General features: G+C 51.2%; 2 protein-coding genes across 6 annotated transcripts; one reads left to right on the plus strand and one right to left on the minus strand.

The window, feature by feature from the left end:
• The first annotated feature begins 214 nt into the window (after positions 1-214).
• Positions 215-9,846, plus strand: SPMAP2L (sperm microtubule associated protein 2 like). The gene is made up of 8 exons (XM_040065747.2): positions 215-257; positions 904-946; positions 3,016-3,066; positions 4,083-4,205; positions 5,786-5,893; positions 6,191-6,311; positions 8,017-8,192; positions 8,772-9,846. Exons 1-8 carry the CDS (start codon positions 233-235, stop codon positions 8,884-8,886), a joined length of 762 nt encoding a protein of 253 aa, XP_039921681.1. The 5' UTR covers positions 215-232; the 3' UTR covers positions 8,887-9,846.
• Positions 9,847-10,857: 1,011 nt separating this feature from the next.
• HOPX (HOP homeobox) lies at positions 10,858-18,095 on the minus strand. 5 transcript variants are annotated; one of them, XM_040065753.2, is made up of 3 exons: positions 17,898-18,095; positions 13,265-13,440; positions 10,858-11,119 (listed from the first exon to the last, which is right to left on the minus strand). In XM_040065753.2, exons 2-3 carry the CDS (start codon positions 13,406-13,408, stop codon positions 11,042-11,044), a joined length of 222 nt encoding a protein of 73 aa, XP_039921687.1. In that variant the 5' UTR covers positions 13,409-13,440; positions 17,898-18,095; the 3' UTR covers positions 10,858-11,041. The 5 variants fall into 5 exon arrangements, with proteins under 5 accessions (XP_039921687.1, XP_039921686.1, XP_039921684.1 ...); XM_040065752.1 differs by lacking the exon at positions 17,898-18,095 and adding an exon at positions 14,965-14,984; XM_040065750.1 differs by lacking the exon at positions 17,898-18,095 and adding an exon at positions 13,704-13,718.
• Between the last annotated feature and the right edge of the window lie 326 nt (positions 18,096-18,421).

The following is an 18,421-nucleotide window of genomic DNA, read 5'->3' on the forward strand; positions in this document are numbered from 1 at the left end:
GGGCTGTGTGCCGGGCCCCGTGTGCCCGGCCCGTGCGGGGCTGTGTGGCCGGGGCTGTGTGCCCGGCCCGTGCGGGGCTGTGTGGCCGGGGCTTTGTGCCCGCGGCTGTGTGCCCAGGGCCGTGCGGGGCTGTGTGCCGGACCCCGTGTGCCCGGCCCGTGCGGGGCTGTGTGGCCGGGGCGGCCGCAGCCGGCCGGGCGGAGCCGTTAGGCGGGCGGGGCCGAGCCGGGCCATGGCGGCGGCCAGGGACCTGTACGGTGCGTGGGGCCGGGGCCCGCGGGCGGGGCCCTCGGCCGAGCCCGGCCTCGGCCGCGGTGGGCTCGGGCAGGGAGGGCTCCCGGGCACGGTGGGCTGGCTAGCGCCGGCAGGCCCCGGGCACGGCGGCGGGCACTGCGGGGTGCCGGCCACCTTTCACGGCCATCGCTGCCCCCCGTCAGGGCACGCGGCTGCGCGCGTCGCCACGTCTCTGGTTTTCCTGTCGTCCCGTGTCCCCCATCCCCCGGTTGTTTGTACTGGTAGCGAGTCCCAGTTTAACACAGCTGCTGTTTTCCCGAGGCTCTGAAAACCTCCCCTGGAAGCTGCCGAAAGCAGTCATAAGGGGGGGCTACACTGAGTGAGGTGGGAGCCCGCAGGCCGGTGACCACTAGTGCTTGTGCCGGGAGGAGGATGCGGTGCTGGGGGTGCTCTATCCCGCAGCCTTGGGGGCTGCCGGCATCCCCCCCCTGAGGAGCAACCACTGGAGAGGAAGGTACCAGGGAAAAACGATACAAACATCTGCTGAGCAACGACCCTGAGAAGATGCACAAAGTTCATCTGCCGTATGATTATTGCATGCTAAAGAGCAGGCAGACCATGCTCCAGGTGTTATCAAGCTTTTAAATTCACCCATTCTTGTCTTTGCAGTGTCATCTTATATACCTTACACATGTGTATGCCCACGAAGCAGGTAAGAAGCACCCCCCTCCTGGCTGGGTGTTCAGGCCAATGGCCCGTGTCTCTCTCGAGGGCTCAGTCGGGGATTTACACCGAGCAGTGAGTCAATATATCGGATGGCACTGTGATAAACACTTGAGAGGAAATTATGTCCGTTTTTGTCCTTACCTCAGCTTGTGAAAAACATCCGACCATCCTGCCCCTTCAAAACGGAAGCTGTGACTCTTTGCTTTACAAGGAATTGATCGCAAAAGGAGTTGATCTCCCTTAAGCAACGAGTCTGTGAATGCTCAGACAGTGGAGGGGAGGTGTTTCTGTGTCTGGCTGAAGCAAGGCCTCATTTTCCTTGCTGGGAAGCGTGAGCAGGCCCTAACAACAAAGGCTTCACCAGGGCTGTCTTGTCAGTGAGGTGTTTAACCCCTTCAAGTTGCAGAGATGCCGTAGGTACATCCTGAGCAAGGGTACCTGTGTGTCTAGAGCTTTTACCATGATAAATGTAATCTTTATTTTTGTAATTGGGAAAAGAAAAAAAAAATGATTGTCGAGTGAGTTGAGACTCCTGATCTGAATGTATGTGTGCCTTGTTACTTGGCGGGATCATGATGCAAGCTTTGCACAGCAGTGTGGGGCACTAGGGCCATGTGTACATTGTGCTAGATTTGGCTGTGGCTGTGTGCTGAGTCTGTGCCAGCAGCTGAGGAAAAGCAATGAGCCTGCTTGCAGAGATAGTGCCAGCTCTGCAACACAGCTAGGCTGGGGGGACCTCTATCTGCTAATCCTTCACCCCCTTGCACCTTTGCAAGGAAAACCCCTCTGGGGACCCGCTTGGGAATAAAAAACTTAAACTGGGTTTTGGCTCCTGAAGACGTCTGCCTTCCTGACCATGTCCTGTCTTGAACTGGTGGCAGGGGGCCAAAGTCCTACAGGCATTTGCCTCTGTGGGATCTCAGCAGGAGTCGCGTTTGCAGCGCTGTGGCCCAAGTTAGGCGTGACAGGCATCTCGTGCACTGACAGTGCTGTAACAGCAGCCTGCCATTTCAGGGATCTCTGTGGTGCTGAGCTCTCTGATAAGCATTTGCGAGGGCTTGGCATCTTACTAGCAGTATTCACCCCATCAGAGAAACCACAGGTGTGTTCCCAAAGCACAGATTGTTTTCTGTTGGCAAGTGTGTCTCTCTGCTGCTGTCCTAGCTCTTCTCTAGGGCCATGCCGCCGCATTGCCAGGTGATACAGAGCAGGGAAGCAATGCCCCAGGCTTCCACTTCTTGTGCATTTTCCATGGTGGGGCATTTCCACAGCTGCCTGCACAGTGTGGTTGTTCACCAGCTGGCTGTGTGTAGGCACCTGTAGTCCCAGTGGGTGGGTATGGGCTTGGTCTGTGACATTAAGGAGTTGTGTAACACACTTGTGGCACTGGATCATCTTGTTCTTCTCTCTGTGCCAAGGCTCATAAAGTTCAGGCACTTCCAAGTCACTGAGATTTCAGGCCTCAGCAGTGATACCTGATCTTCATGAAAGGTTTTGATCTGATGTATATTCAGTAAAAACATTTCCAGAGCTGCTCCTAGGGCAGAGACCAGGTATGTTCCCCTGTCTTTATAGCATTTAGGACCTCTGTGCTAAATGGACTGAAATAAAATGTGCTCCTAAAGTCATGTGGGAACACAGGTGCCTCATAGTGCCTTGTAGTCAACCACGACAGTGGTGTTAACAGGTGTTTGTTCATCTGGGCCCCCATCGGCTGGGAGATCATCCTTCTTGTACCTGTTTCGTGGTATGTTATTGACCAGAAAAGTTCCTTCCCCCTCTCCTAGCCATCAGTGGAGGCAGAATTGTAAATTTGTGTCTCTGCAGTCCAAGAAAAAATACAAAAATTCATGGGCTGGTGAGTCTGCCAGATTAAACGAATGGGAAGTACTTGAAGAGAGAGGTCCTTAAACACACTCTCTCAAGGGAATAGAGGCAAAAGCACAGGGGTTTGAGAGTGTTTATATGGCTTTGAGCACAGCAGTAGCTTCTTTGTGCTTCGTTGCTTTAACTGTATGGCTAATGGCATGTTTGTCCTTTTCTCAATTTTGGCAGGATACATGAACTTGCAGAACCCAAGCCAGTACTTTGTGAAAGCAGTCCCACGTAAGTAGGTGCTCAAACAGTGCTTGCTCAAGGGCTGGGGACTGACGGGGCTCAGGTGGAGCAGACCATTGGCCATTGTCTTGCTACTCCTTTCCCCTCTGTCCCTAGAAATGCAGACTGAGATGTTCCATACTTGAAGGGCTCCCTTCAATTTGCTCTTTAAAATTCTCAATCAATAACCTGGGCCTGACCCAAGCCTTGTCTTTGTTGCCCCATCTGATCTGAGTTGCTCAACTGAGATGTTGTGCGGTAGGATGGTATGTGGTGCAAGGTGACCAGACCATGGGAGCCAGGCTGCTCTGTCCTGGAGGATGCAGCCCTTTAGGAACAGAGTTGCTGTCTGTGTGATCTGATCAAACTACAGCTTGACAAGCCAGGGCAACAGTCTCTTGATAACATCTCCTCTTATCTGTATGGGTCTCGAAAAAGGCTCCACATACCCACTGCCCTGCTGTTCTCTGTCCCAACTACCCTGGTACCCTCTCCCACCATGGCCTCTCAGTGAGGGATGAGCAACACCAAATTTGCCCTGGGCACAGGAGAGGAACCACTAACCTGCTGAAAAACCTCACCCACTTTCCATGGCACACCCTGACTGTAACATTATTACTATTTTTACTGTCATACCTGTGGTACAGTTGGGTGGTAATGGTGAGGCAAAAGAAATGCAATGATGAAACTCCCCCAGGGGTTTCAGAGATGTAATGAAATGACCCTTTCTGCACATCCACTGGTAACTAAAACCAGAACTATCACTTTAAGACTCGTTTCTTTTTTAGTTGACGACTACCAGCAGGAGAGTGTTGGGAAATTTGATGCCACAGAAGGTGAATGCTCAGGGGGTGGTTCTGGCACTTTGCAGGTGTGGGGAGCCACAGGGCATATGTGTATGTGTGTGTGTGTGTGCGCGCGTGTGTGTGTGTGTGTGTGTGTGTGTGTTCCATCCTAGGCAGGGAAGGATAGCCCCAGCAAACACATTTCATGCTAAAATTTCACAACCTTGCTGTTCCTGCTAGGCTTGTATGGGGAAACCAAGAGACAATATGGACCCTCTCAGGGGGTGCTATGACAGCTCGACCATCTGCAAGAGTATTGTACCTGTCCAAGCCCAAGAAAGATTTTAGCAAGTACCAGCACAGGTCAGTGACATGGTAGCACCTCCTGGGGAAGGAGGCAGCTCAGAGCATGTTCTGTAGGGGGGCATACTGGCTACCAGGGAAAGGGGAGATGTCATCTCCTCTCCTGAAAAGGCTGCACTGCAGGTAGCTCCATGGCACTGGAACTCACCAGGCTGTTTTGTGCTTGGAACAGAGGCTGTCTGAAGCAGGGAAGAAAGTGCTATGGGAGCGTAGTCATCCTGATTACTTGACTTCCAAAATGGGGAGGAACTATGGAGTGCTAAATTTTGGTGCCCTTTTATTTCTTCATAGCTACCTCACAGCTGTGAGAAGGACTTCTGCAACACAGAGTGGCTGATCTGATTAGAACTCTGGGTTCCCATCAGCTGCCCTAGGAGTTTGTCTTGATCTCAGTGTCCAAGCACAAGGGAGCATGTTCCTCTGCTGTAACAAAAATACCTATACAACAGCTCTACTTTGGTTTGAAGTAGACATCATGTGCATGTATGCATTCCTTGATAGAATGTGTGTGTTGCATCTGTGGGTAGAGAGGAACTGTCTCTAGAGTGTTCCCTGTCCCACTGGGGCTGATGCAGCCCAGCCAGGCACCTGGACACAGCTAATAGTCCCCTGCATCCTCTTGGAGTCTGACCTAAATCTTTAAGATAAGGCTAGGAACAGAGGAATCTCGCAGTGTTCCGCTTCTGGAGGGAATCCAGGTCCCTTGCCTTGAGTTAAATCTCTGCTGTCACTGCATGGTGAGAACTAGACCATGTTTTGGAATTGGAATGAAAGATGGTGTAAAAAGTATAAATGACAGTGGTGCTGCATTACTTGAAGCAAGTCATCTGTAGGTCTGCTGGAGGAGATGAAGCTCTTTTTGAGTCAGGATGGTGGTTGCTAGTCTGCTAGAAGTCCTAGCAATGAGAATGGAGATGAAACTGTGTTGCAGTCTTGGCTTTCCTCTACCTGGAGGGATGTCAAGACATGCATGTCTGTAGTTTTCTCCCCTTTGCCACTATCACCAGTTATGGGCTCTCATCCTCCTCAGAGCTTCTGCCTCATGCTAAAGGTGTCCATATGACAGCCCCTCCTGCCTTTCTCCTTACTTCTGCTTGCTCCTTCCCTGGTGATGACAGGCACATTCCAACAGTTACACTTGACTGAAAACTGGATGAACAAGGCACTAGGGGAGACACCAAGATGAAAGGAGCTACAAGGGCACAAGGTGCTATCAGGCCATTGTAACAAAGAGGTTTCTAAATTGGCAGAATTGACTAACATAAATGCTGCTGGATGTTGTGAGGCAGCTTCTTTAAATGGTCCAGGAAAAGCTTAGACTTTGAAAGCAATGCACTGAGGGTGCTTAAAAGAGGACTCTTCGGATACAAACAACATTTAAAGTGAGAAAATCTCAGGTGTAAATGCCTATTTGTTCATGGCTTTTCCATGTGCACCAGTGCCAGCTTTTGTACATGCAGCAGGCATGCATGTTTAACCAGACTTAGGTTACCATCTGCCAGGATCATATTTTCTGTCAGTTGCCTTTTGCTAGCTTTTCCATGCTGTTCCTCAAAATCCTCCTTTCTGTACACATACAGAGCAGTAATCGGTGGGCATGCCCTGCTAACCAAGTTTGGCTACCCTTCTGAACGGCTGCTGAGGTTGGCTGAACCTAAAAAATACCTGCCTGCTTTCCTGGAGAAAAGGTGAGAGGCTAGAAAGCCTAAAGGGTGCTGTAGGTGAGCCTTGGGCCTTGTGGCATTGGTGCATCTTCAAAGTAATAAATGCAGGACCAGAGGGTGGGTAAACAGAGGGCAAAATGCAGAGCACAGTCTCTGCTGGAATTAGCATTTCTGGATGCTCTCATGGGATGAGTTCTGCACTGGAAATGGCCACAAGACAAAGCTGCCTTCTACTGCAGCAAATGTGAGGCTTAGACATCCCAGGTGCAGCCAGAGTGGGGAACATCAGTGATTGGCAGTGCCATGACTCTCTGCTTCCAGAGCCCGTGAGTCCCCTGAGTGGCCTGTGTCCCTGGCTGCACAGAACTATAATGCCTCCCAGCGGATACTGGAGCTTGCCCGGCCAAAGGGGCTGCACCCAGACTTCATGCCGCCCAGAGAGGTGAGGAGGAGGTTGAGTGAGATTTGGAGGGTACAGGAATGCAGCAAACTTCCTGAGATTTTAGACCCTGTATCCTGCCCTTGGATGTGCCCGGTGTGTGAAGGAGAGAAGCTGTCTGCTTCTACTGGGGTTTATGACACTGGGAGAAACTGCCTTTCCAGAGAAGAATGTTGTCTTTGCAAATCTCCTGCTGGGAGACAAAAACCAGCCAGGTTGGAGCAGCCTAGTATAGCAGAAGAGCCAAGGGAGGCATCTGGGCTGCATACTCTGATGAAGCGGTCTGGGAGAGTGGAGAAACCTGATGGAAATGGCATATTTAGCTCTTAGGGAGTAGTCATGTTTGTAGTTGGGCAGCTGTGCTCCTATCTGAGTACACAGGGGGCATGAGATTGCAAATATATGTGTATTTTAACTACATTTTGCCAGAAGCCTAATTTATATTTCTGAGCTTGTTCCTTTTAGATGGATCATTGCTTTGGCAGGGGTGAAAGGGCTTGGAGCAATCTCAGATTACACTCATTTCCATGGCAAAGGCTAGGTTTTCTGGATGCAGCCTCTGGGGCTCGAGAATGGGAGTCTGGCCTGGAGCAGGACTGGGCAAGAGTAACCCTGTGAAAAATTTTGGAAGAAGTTCCCTACTGGAGAAGTAATCACATTTTCTGTAGGAATGCAGTTAGCCGTACCAGCAAATTTACCCCAAAATCTGAGTCTCTCCTTAGCAGGGAAGTTATTTGATTTGGCCAGGAAGATGAATATGAAAAACATGGAAGAAATTTCTCTGCACTTTTACCTGGCTACACAGGCTCTCATTACAGGAGCTCCCCTCCAGGCTCTGAGTGGACAAGAGCTGGGGAATCCCTGTAGCACCAAAATTACTTAATAGTTCAGGTGAAAGAAAAATAATGGATTCCAGAAAGTTAAGAGTGACCATATCTGCAGAGGAAGGGTGCTGGGATGCTCATCCTTGTGGAGAGGGAGCACGTCCCTTTGGGCTGCTGTACAAGCTCTGTGTCTGCACATCCCTCCCCCATTCTGGACCCATGCAGGTACCAACACAGGTTTCCAGCTTTGCAACCTCGGCCAATGCATCGGCACACGTCCAGAAACTCGCGGAGCCCTTGGTCAAGGAGCTGGCCTGCTGCTCTAGGCACAACCAACCTGGTTTTGTCATCTCCATGGTAAGGCAGCATCACCCAGGACCCTACATGGATGGGACTCTTGGCAGAGGAGAGGGCACAGGTGCTCAGTCGCTTGTGGCTCTCTTCATGCAACCCTGGATGTGCTGCTTTCCATGAGGCTGGCATAGCTGCTTCCTGAGCTGGAGAACAGGACTTGTGCTTCATTCAGAGCATGAACTGACTCCCGGTACATAGCCCCAGAGAACGGCAGAGCTGTGCCTAGCCTGCACTTGTGGGGATGGGGAAAGGAGGACAGGTGCCTAACTGGGATCTTCTCCACTCCACACACTGGGCACATCCAAGGGGGTGGGTTGGACAAAGGGCTGTGAGTAATAGGAGGCTGGAGGGCAGGTTGTGGGACTGGCCAGGCACAGTTTGCCTGGTGCCAAACACAGCTGAGGACAGGATTGTGTCCCATCTGCATGTGGTCAGTGACTGTGAACCTGGTAGCGCTGAGCTGGTCGCAGGCTGAGCACCCTTCAATGCCAGGCACACCTCTAAGGGTATTCCTTCCCATTCTTCCCCAGGTTTCCAGGTCATCTCAGAAGGTAGTTGCAAGCCCTCGGACCATTGAGCTGGCTAAGCCAAAACAAGTCCACTCTAACTTCAAGCTCCCACGGGATCCTGAGTGGCCCGTGACAGAGGCTGCCAAGCGCGCAGTGGCTACACCAAGGATTCTGGAGCTGGCCCAGCCTGCCTCAAGGTGGGTACTGCTTCCCTGTCACGGGGAAATGATCAGCTGCCAGCCCATTTTGTGTGGCTCGCGGCACATTGTTCATTTGCGTTTGGCCAGAGAGATTAGGCCAAGATTAGGCAGTGCTCTTCCACTTACAAAATGCATGACTTTTATGTCTGGATGTGTTAATGTTACGTGGATTGTGGTTTAAAAAGCCCTTTTGAGGTAGAAGGAGAGTCAAAAGAGAAGAAACAGGAACTTTCTAATGCCAGCAGGAATTACTGGTTGGGACTTCTTATTAATTCCAATTATAAAAAGCAACCAACTGGCAAAGGGCAGAGTGTAATCCATGTTACATGTTACAGCTGATCTCAGCCCAGTCTGCCGGAAGTGCTAGGGAGGATGTTTCACAGAGGGTGAGGGAATGCCTGGCTGTAGGGGCTGTGAGAGATATCCCTGCCCTGACAACAGCAGCGGAGGTGTGATGCCTTTTGTCCTCCCTTGACAGGGAAGGACAGGCTTAGGTGGAGGTGTGGGAGCTGGCAGGCAGCTGACAGCTGGCCTTGCTCCAGTCAGGATTGACCATCCCTATCCTCTCTCCTCCAGAGCTCGTATGGGCTTGACTGCCTTCAACCCAGATGCATTCAGAGTGAAGAAGAGTGCTTTGAAGGCTGTTTGTTCTCAGCGGCTCCAAGAACTAGCTCAACCAGTTCGGCGTTAAGCTCCCTCAGAAATGTTCCTGCCATCTGCCCACATCACCCCTTGGAACATCACTCTCTCTGAGCTGTGCTGTGGCTGGAAAACCACCTTGAACACAGCGCAGAGGCAGCACTCAGCAGGAACACTTTCAAATAAAATCATTCCTTAAGAATAGGCATCAGGGAAAATTAACAGAATTCAACCTAATGTGGGAAGACTCTCTCCCTAGGATGGGTTATGTTGGGAGTTTCTGTCTTGATTGTTTTGCCATAATAGTTTAAGAAATAATGAAACGGCTTCTGGGGGAAGGCAGCACAGGAGCTGTCCTTTCATGCAGGGAAGTGTGGCAAACCAAACACAAGAAGACGCAGTAAGTGGATGCAACGCAACTCCTAAATTATGGTTTAAAATTTTTTGCTAAAATTTAAACATCTTCTTACTGACACTTGAAAGTTTTGTGCTCATGACAGAAGTAGAGATACGAAAAGCTACAATGTTTGTTGAGTTGGCTTGGATTTGGGGCCATTTCTCAAATGCCTGGAGAACAGGCAGATCCAGTTACATAGGTGGTTCAGATACTCCGTTGTGTGATCCTGGGCAAAATAAGAGAATTCCACACTGGGATTTTTGGAGCCTAACTCAAAAAAGCAGAGTTCCCCTCAGTGTAAGAGAGAAGGCAAGTTACAAAGAAACCAGAAAACAAGTATCGATTCCAGAGTCTGTAGAGCAAATTCTGAGCTCCAGTCGGGTCTGTGGGTGAGTCAGTTTGGCAGTTGGATTGCAGGGGAACAACACAGCCTGTGCAGGGCATGACATAAGGCATGACAGCTTTTATCTGCTTCCTACAAGGTCAGTGTGTTTTGCACTGGCTGCCCAACCACTGGCGACAGGCTGGAGATACTGAGACGAGAGATGCTCACCAGTAAGGGACAAAAGCCACAAATGAAAGCATATGGCAGTTTCGGAACCAATGCATTTTAATCTTCCCCATGGTTAAGCTGATTCTCCTTCCAAAGGAGTAGATGCAGGTGACCACAAACCAGACGGGGATTTATCAGAGGATCCATTAATTGATTCAGTAATCCACTAAGCAGCGGACTGTAGAAGCCTTTTGAACAAAGTAAGGTCATTGGGCAATGGTGCTGTTATTTTTAGACCAGGCATTGTCCTGTGCCAAGATGGATGAGAGTTTGGACTTTGTGCAAGAGCCCCAGTGCAACTGCATTCCTCAGGCTTGAGAATGGCCAGGAGGAGACTGGAGTCTCCCCCTGTAGCCTCCATGCTTGGGGGAACCCCAGCACCACCAGCTTCTGCCAGCCTGGGGATTAGGAGGTATGTGGGACTGTTCGGGCTGCTGGGCATGGACACACAGGTGCCCTAGGAGATGAGGCTGCCCATGGCTGTCCCTGCGGCAAAGGGAAAACCCCCTGTGCCCACTGAGGCTGCCTGGGAGAAATGTTGCCATTCCAGGGGAGGGAGTCTGCCTCCTGTCATGGGAGTAGGGAGCACAAGCAGGGACATGACACAGCTCCTCTCATCAAAAAATGTTGGGTTTTTATTATTACATTGGGAAGAAGACCAGAACAACCCAGTTGTTCTTTCTCTTTGGTGACCTCTAACAGAAAGGTAAAAAAGGCATTTAAGGGGTGCTTGGCTTGGTCTGATTATGGTGTAGGCACTTGGTTTGCCAGTATCCAGAGCTGATTCAGGCATGTTGAGCCAAACCAGGCCACCTGAACAACACTCCTGGTTTTCCAGATGCCCTACCCTCTGAACTGTACCTTAAAGCTAGCGCACATACTTTGCCTCTGGGGATTGTAAGGAAAAGGAATCTTTATTTCTTCCTTCTATATTTGAACATATATCACGGCAAATTTTCTGCAAGCTTGGGACAAGGGCATGAAATTGCCTTTTCCTGTGCAGCTGCTGTTAATGGGTTGGAATCACTAGATAGGTTATCAGCCATCAAAAGTTGTATGCACACACATGTATACACATATATATATATATACTGGGTTTTTTTTTCTGGTTATGTACATGTTAAATAAAATTTATGTTAAATAGCAGAGTATTACTTAGTATCACAAAACCTACTGCAACAGAAGAACCCCAAGGAAACCCACTCTGAAGAGCTTCACCATCCTTTATAAGAGGCAAGGGGATTGGAGGAGCATCCTCTAGTCCCTGACAGACCCGCTTTCCGAGGGCAGCCCTTCAGACTTCCTCCACTCCGCCAGGCGCTGCTTGAACCATTTCTGGAGAGAAAGAACAAAGCAGAGACTGAGTGCACTGGGCTGAGTGAAGCCTCTGAGTAACTCTGCTAAAGGTGCAGGTGTCAGCACGTGGGACGAGGTGAGGGGGACCCGTGGTGCTGCTGCCTTCTGGCAAGGTGCTGTTCCCAGGCAGTACAGGCAGCCAGGATGGTCACTCCTGACTGAACCTACGTGTAACCTACGTGTGCACCTCTTTCAAACTCATTTCTCCAGCTCACTTCAGACCTTGACAGCATGCATGAGTCCTTTTTTAATGGCTGTGAGTCCAGGTTTTCCTTGCAAACAGAGTAAGAGATTGGCTAAGGAGCTGGATGGTGTCTGTTTAAAAGACTGGAGAAGTGAAACAATCGGTTGCAGGTCCAAAACTGCTCTCAACAAATTTAAGAACAAACCTTTTTTAAAAATAGTTTAAAAATTGTCTTAGTGTTCAGGCAATTTGCACATCTATGTTAGCAGTAACTTAGCATGTGGAAGCCCATTCCAAGAGCTGCTGATGCCTCTTCAAGGCAGCCACAATTTAAAATATTAGATAAAATGTATCTAGTAAAAGCTACACTACCTAAGAAGAAAAGAAATATAACTCATGTGCCGGAAGCACAGCTCAGCCTTTTGTTTGGCAATGTGCCTGCGATTCCTTTTGTTGCAGCTCATTTTGTTGCTATATTTGTTCATGGTTATTTTTGAAGCTATTATGGTCCGTATTGATACAACCACGGTGCTCTCTACAAGTGTCTCTCACACTCACCCTGCCTTCTACGACATCCAGTCAAATATGATTGACAGCCTAGCCTCCTCTCAAAAATTTCACTTTCTGTCCTAAACCATCATGTCCTCTTTGCATCTTATTGTTACTGATTTTTTTATTAAAACGGCTGCTATTTCTAGACGATAAAGCACTCCAGATGTCAGGGGCAATGATTCCCTGTGTTCTACGCAATGCAGGCACTTTGCAGCTCACCACCCCAGTCTTGATCCTGTCCCCAACATGACCTTCATCTCCAGATCTCTAGGAGGACTTTAGATTAGTGGGAAAAGATAGCTATCAGGGAATATTTTAAGACATCCACTGAGGTGCCTTGGGCATATATGGCCCCGTGTTTACAAGTTGTTGTAGGAAAAACAAACAAACAAACAAACACACACCAGTGCCATTTCTGTGGAGAAAAAGGTGTTTTAGGGGTACTGCCTCCTTGCTGCTTCAAACAAGCAGTGATTGATACCTGCCTGTCACCAAAGCACAGTCCACTCCAGCTAAGGACTAACAGGTTAAATGCTGACATTGCCAGCTCGGCTTTTATGCCCCTTTGGCTTTGCTGAGGGAGAGCCAGGCTTGGCAGCTCTCTGCAAACTGCTGCTGACTTTCCAGTGGCTTGGATTTCTTTTCTGTAAATGCCGCTATGGTTCTAAAACACCTGCATCACAATGAGCTGCACTGCCACCTGAAGGAACTGGGAAGAAGCCGTTTGCCTCTGAAGGCTATGGTAGCCCTCAGGTAGCCAGCTGGAGCGCAGGGCTTGGTGAAATTCCCAGACAGTGGCAGCATGTCCCTGTGGAGGGGTATTTGGAGGCCTCTGTGTCTCCTGGAGAGGCTGACAGACTTGTCTGACCTCTGGGCTTAGGGACGCTGAGGCAGAGAGTGCACAGCCTGAGCGTGTCCCACAGCACATCCTGCAGGAATTGCATCTATCTGTTTTAAAATGACAGTAGTTTCTTCAGACCTTAAAACCAGCAGTAGTTTGTGCACCCAAGACCATCAGAAATGGTTTGGAAGAACAGCACGCACGAGTTCCACATTCAGGTGCAGAAACACGTGGAGTGCAGGAAGGATGTGGGGTACAGGGAGGTGCCGTGTTGCATTAGAGCTCTGTGGGTGCAGTGAGGATTGTGCAGGGCGCACAGTGGTGCAGGGAGAACAAGCAGAGAGCACATGGGGCACCGAGGAGTGCAGGCGGGGCGGGGGGAGCATGAGAAGGGCAGAGGCTGCTGTAGGAAGCCCAGGCAAGGAACAGAAGGGGGCAGGTGTACGATAGAGAGACCAGGACAGGACAGGCAGGAGATGCGGGGCACAGAGGCAATGCAGGGGGAGTGGGGCTGGTGTCAGGGGCGGAATGAGAGGCATAGACTCACCAGAGTCTGCTCCTCAGACAGCCCGGTCTCAGCAGCGATGAGGCACAGCGTGGTGGGGTCAGGATGCTTATTCACCTTGCAGAAGTGGTACTCCAGGATCTCCAGCTGTTCCTCGGTGGGAATCACTGGCTTTTCCATGGCCATCTCCTCCTGGGGCAGGGCTATGGGGCCAGGCACTGCGGAGAGGCGCTGGTGTCATTGCTCAAGCTGGGAGTGGCCAGTGGGGCCAGACTTGCTGAGCCCCAGATTTGTCATCCATGTCCCCACCAACCTCCCCCCTCCGGCCTCGGCTGCGGCCTCTGGCTGCAGCAGGGCTCAACTCCATTCCCAAAGACATGCCCGGGAGCTCAGCTGGGAGCACCAGCCCTCCAGCGACCTGTCTCAGTTTCCTCACTGCAGCGAGCACACGCCAGCAGTGCCCAGCGCTGAGCCGTCTCACCATGCTCAGCTGGCAGGAAGCTGCAGGCTGCTCAGCGCTCCCCTGGTGCTGTATTTATAGCCAGCATGGCTCCCATGGGAACGATTCCTGTTTACGGCCGTATTTAGGCCTGGGCGTCACTTAGGAGTGATGTCACAGCAATGGGCATGTTCAGGGGGTTAATTTAAAGATATTAGCTGAAAAACATTATATATCCTCTGGGTGAAGCAACAATATCTGACATCTTACCTAGTGGGTCGTTGCTTTTTTTCCCCCTACTTCCCAGTGATCAGGAGAGTTTGTGCAAAGGAATGATAAAACAGAGCATACAAGACCATCTGGGAGCATGATCTTCGACCCAGCAATTACCCTATTTCCCCTCCTCAGGATCAGTGTCCTGGTCCTTCTCTTAGTGTGGCCGGACATCGCACAATGCCGGCCATGAGAAGGTGAGCTGCATTGTTTTAAGAAATATTTAATATTATCACATTTAGGCATAAACAGTTAGTCCTGCTGTTCCTGAGCATCACTGAACTGGTTGGTTGGTTGGTTGGTTGGTTGGTTGGTTGGTTGGTTGGTTGGTTGGTTGTGTTTTGGTGTATAAGTATTCAAATCCTCAAGGACTCTACCCAGTGTATATCTGTTGCCCAAGCACTTGCTGCTTCTGACTGTGGTCAGTCCTAGGCACTCCCAGCAACTGCAGCACCAAGAAGCCCATGTTTTCCCCCACAGTAATATTTGTCCCACTTGTGTTTTGCATAATCTCTGGAAGATTTGGCCCAAAAGAACAAGCAAAACGAGTGCTCAGCTGAGTCCCACACCCCTCTTCTGCTGGGCTCCAGGTTTGTTTCCACATGGCAGAGGGTTGAGCTTGCTAATTCAGTCAGCTAAAACACGAGGCACTGCCCGCACACAGCATGCACAAGTCCCTTGATGCTGAATCATTGTGGTGTTTTTGAAACCAGGCTGTGGGGTATTGGCAGGGGAGGAGCTGGTTGCAAAAATGTGGCCTTTCTTGATGTGCTCTCCTGCTGTCCCAGTTGCCTGGCCCGTCTCTGTCAGGTTGGCTGGTTGGTGTTGCTGGCTCTCCAGTGCTGCCAGGAGCCCTTGGCCCTTCTTGGGACTCCTGTGGGCCATCTGCTGCAGACCTGCCCTGCCTCCACATTGCAGTCCAGCTTTTCCTTCCCTTTGGCTCTGGGGTATAATCCTGGAACATCCATCATGCTGTACTCCACTCAGTATGTTTAAACCCGACTGCTTTCTTGGTTGACTGATAACTCACCTTTAGGTACCCTGGGGTATTGGATGCCCCAGGGCTTTCACTTGCTGACAGAACCGCTAGGACGGAGCTCAGCTTCAAAACTGTCTTGCAGCTTGTGAAGAGCCAGGTGCAGTGAGAGGCTGGAGAGATCCTCTTCTTTGAACTTTACCTCATAAAGCAAAGATCCCCTTGAGCCTCCTCTGCAGAAAGTGCTTTGACTAATAAAAGAATCCTTTGGCATTTGAGTAGGGGCTTATAAATAGACCAGGGCTGGTTGTGAAACAGCCCACACTGCTTGAGTCCCTTGGTAAGTACCGATTGTAACACAGTGGTTGCGTAACACCGAAGCGCCTCTGAGTGGATGGAGTGCTGGTAGCCAGTGTCACCCACCAGCCCTGGATGGACTGAGGAAAGACCATCTTTAACCCCAGGTACTGCAAGACAGGCTGGCCTTGTCTGAGGAGCGTTGCAGCTGCCTGCGATTTCTTGGGGTCAGCTCAGTTCAGAAGTATCCATATGGGGGCAGTCATAATTCCTTCATCCAGGAAGGGGCAGTCATAATTCAGTTCCTCGTTCATGTGAGGTTGTAGGAGTCTGCTGAATGCTGCTCACCTGACTTAGATGTTTGTAGACCTCTGGAAAAGGTGCAGAGGTATAAGGAGGTCCCCTGGACTTGAGGTGCTGCTCTCCAGCACTGTGGCTGCCAGGCTCTCCATGAGATCAAAATGCAGATGAGGCCAAGCTCAGGCCACAAGTCCTGCCTCTCCTTTCTCCAGCACACCACTGAGCCACCTGCCCTTCTCATAAAAAGCCCAGCCACAAAGGGATCCCTCATCACCTCCTGATAATTCATCTAGCCCAGGCCACCAGCAGCAACATGCCTTGGCAGTTCATAAATCACTGCTTGCAGCCTGCCGCATTAATGTGCATTGATGTGTGTGCATGGATTTGCATAGGGAACACATGCTTCATGTTTCACCTGCACAGCTATTTCTGCTTCTGATTATCTCCAGGTTCCTGAGGCGTTTCCCCGTAGGACACGGTATCTTCTACCTGCTGGCAGCTCAGGGTGCCCCAGCATGTGGGATGTGATGCCTGATGGCTTTTCTTTGTGTCCCCTCTACCCCTGCTCTGAAAGGAGAACAGCTTTTACCTCTCAAGGTTGTGAGATGGGTTTCAGGAAAAGGCAAAAACCCTGGGGCTCCAGGAGGGCTTTGCAGGTCTGCCCACATCACTCCACTATGTCCTAGAGGCTTTCAGGGGCCATGTGACCCCTGTGCAGTATATGGCCTCTAGCACTTGGCACCTCCTGCGTGCTAAAAATTGAGGGTATATGACATGACTTGAGGGCACCAGGAGTCCCTAAACGCTCTGACGCCCTGTGAGACCACTAATCACCTGCCCATTACTTAAATGGAGCATGCAGCCTGGCGTTCAGGCTGTCCATCATCTCTCCCTTGTACAGGCAAGGTGATTGTCTCACTTACATTCCTTTAAGCCTGGTAGAAATACGGAGGCTCACAGCTGTTCGGCTTAGCTGCTGAAAAGCATCACTTCTCACGGCTTTTTTCCTCTTAAATTTTTGAAAACATTGGGAAAAAAAAAATGCTTTTTCAGTGTAAGGAATGTTAGCCATTCAGAAGGGCTGTGGGGCTGCAGTTGTCGTTCAGCTGGGGTTTACTCACCCAGGCAGAAATGACAATGCCAGATGCACTGTCACAGGGAAACCACCACACCTGCTCTGTCCTATGTGTCAAGCTAAAGACCCCTGGGGAATTCACACTTGGCTCTGACTGTCTTGGTTTTAGGTAGAGCAATGTGAGAGCAGAAGCCTGCAAGTGGTTCAACGGTTGCCTGGGCCATGGGCGGCTCCAGCCAGCATTGCTATGTACATGACAGCACCTTGTGCTCTTAGTGTGGCTGATAGGGCATTAAAATGCACCTCCAGGGTCACTTTGGAATGAGCAGACAAAAGGTAATGGCTGATGGACACAAGTTGCAGCAAGAGAAAGCCATATTATAAATATATAGTACCCTGCCCATGCCCTGTGGTTGCACCCAGCTCCCCAGAAACACTCTGGGGTTATTAGCAGGACTCCTAGCTCTGGCCTGAAATGGGAGAGGACATCTTTCTGTCTCCCAGCATGCTTGCCCAGCACTGCTAGTGCAGTCAGCGTTTACTATCCTGGCAGAAATCTGCCACTTTTCCAGAAAAGACATGATCTCTGTTTGCTCAGCTTTGCTTTTTTGAACAGTAGTCACATTAGCTGGCTGTGCAGCTTTCTAATGATTTACTGCCCCCAAAGCCCCTAGAAATCTCTCTGGGCAGTAGCTCCTGCCAAGCTGGTGGGGCTCCATAGCCTCTGCTGGGCTTCTTGACCTCTTTCCCAGTGCTCCCACTGTGCAGGCTGGGATGTGACTGCAGGTATCTGCATCTAGTTTTAGCTTACAGCTATTTTCTGCCGCTGCAGGGATCAAAATAGCAGTTCTCAATGCAAACGAGCCCTCTTGCCCTCCCTTGCTCTGCTGCAGAGCCACATCCTGTCCCGAGCTTTGCTCAGCCTCCTGCTGTGGGGTGGCTGTGGATAACATCAGCCAGCATGGCGCACAGGATAAGGTGGGACAGAGGCTTTAAAAATAAACCGGGCCCTGCCATAAATAAGGAAAAAACACCTGTCACGCATCCTGTAAACTACCCGTCCAGTCTTTTAGAAGATAGTATCGGACGTGAACAAAGCCAACAGGAGCACGGCAGCTGCTGCAGCAAAGGCAGGGCCCCGTGGTGACACCTGCCTGGGGTCTCTCCTGCCTGTGTGCCCTTCTGTCTGCCCCGGGCATGAGCTGGGCGCAGCTCCGACCTCCTCAGCATCAGCACTCAGAGCAGCTCCTCCCTCCACCCCCCATGCCCGACTGCAAACCCACCCCAGCGCCCCCAGCTCAAAGCCTGCGCTTACCTGGAGATGGCAGGGACCAGAAGTGCGTAAAACAAGAACCCCGCAGGTCCTTGGGTGACTGCTTAAATATCTGCGCGTGTGTTTGACAGGCGGGGACCTGAAAAACCTGCCGCAAATCACAGGAGCTCCCGGGATGCGCAGCCACTCTCTGGGCTGGTAATTCAGGTTTGGCTCCCGCTCCCTTTGGCAGCGCTCCGCGCGTGGTTGTGCGCGCCGCGGGCTCTCGGCGGCCCGGCGGCCGTCGGGGCGCGCCCCGCCACGCTGGGGCCCCAGGACGCGGCCCCGGCCCGGGCTGCTTCCTGCGGGGCTACAGGAAAGGTGCGGGCGGGGTGCGGCGGAAACGGCGCTTCGCACGGCCGAGCCCCCGCCCGGGCCGGCCCGCCCGTCCCGTCCCTCCCGGCCGGGCCGCATCCCGCAGCGCCGCTGGGAGGAAGCCCGCTCCCGCCCTCGCTGATGGAGCCCCTGCGCGGCCGGCTTCTCGTCTCGCTTCGGTGTCTTGCAAATGATGCGTCCGGGTTTAACGT

Source organism: Hirundo rustica, chromosome 5 (genome assembly GCF_015227805.2).
Source record: "Hirundo rustica isolate bHirRus1 chromosome 5, bHirRus1.pri.v3, whole genome shotgun sequence".
Taxonomy (NCBI): domain Eukaryota; kingdom Metazoa; phylum Chordata; class Aves; order Passeriformes; family Hirundinidae; genus Hirundo; species Hirundo rustica.

What these genes read in the sequence shown, in the direction of transcription:
- SPMAP2L (XM_040065747.2), top strand. Translation starts at nt 233, where the DNA reads ATGGCGGCGGCCAGGGACCTGTACG. An exon ending in CCTGCTTTCCTGGAGAAAAG is followed by an intron (nt 5,894 to 6,190) that starts GTGAGAGGCTAG and finishes CTCTGCTTCCAG; the next exon opens with AGCCCGTGAGTCCCCTGAGT. An exon ending in ACTTCATGCCGCCCAGAGAG is followed by an intron (nt 6,312 to 8,016) that starts GTGAGGAGGAGG and finishes ATTCTTCCCCAG; the next exon opens with GTTTCCAGGTCATCTCAGAA.
- HOPX (XM_040065753.2), bottom strand. Translation starts at nt 13,408, where the DNA reads ATGGCCATGGAAAAGCCAGTGATTCCCACCGAGGAACAGCTGGAGATC. An exon ending in TGTCTGAGGAGCAGACTCTG is followed by an intron (nt 11,120 to 13,264) that starts GTGAGTCTATGC and finishes CTTTCTCTCCAG; the next exon opens with AAATGGTTCAAGCAGCGCCT.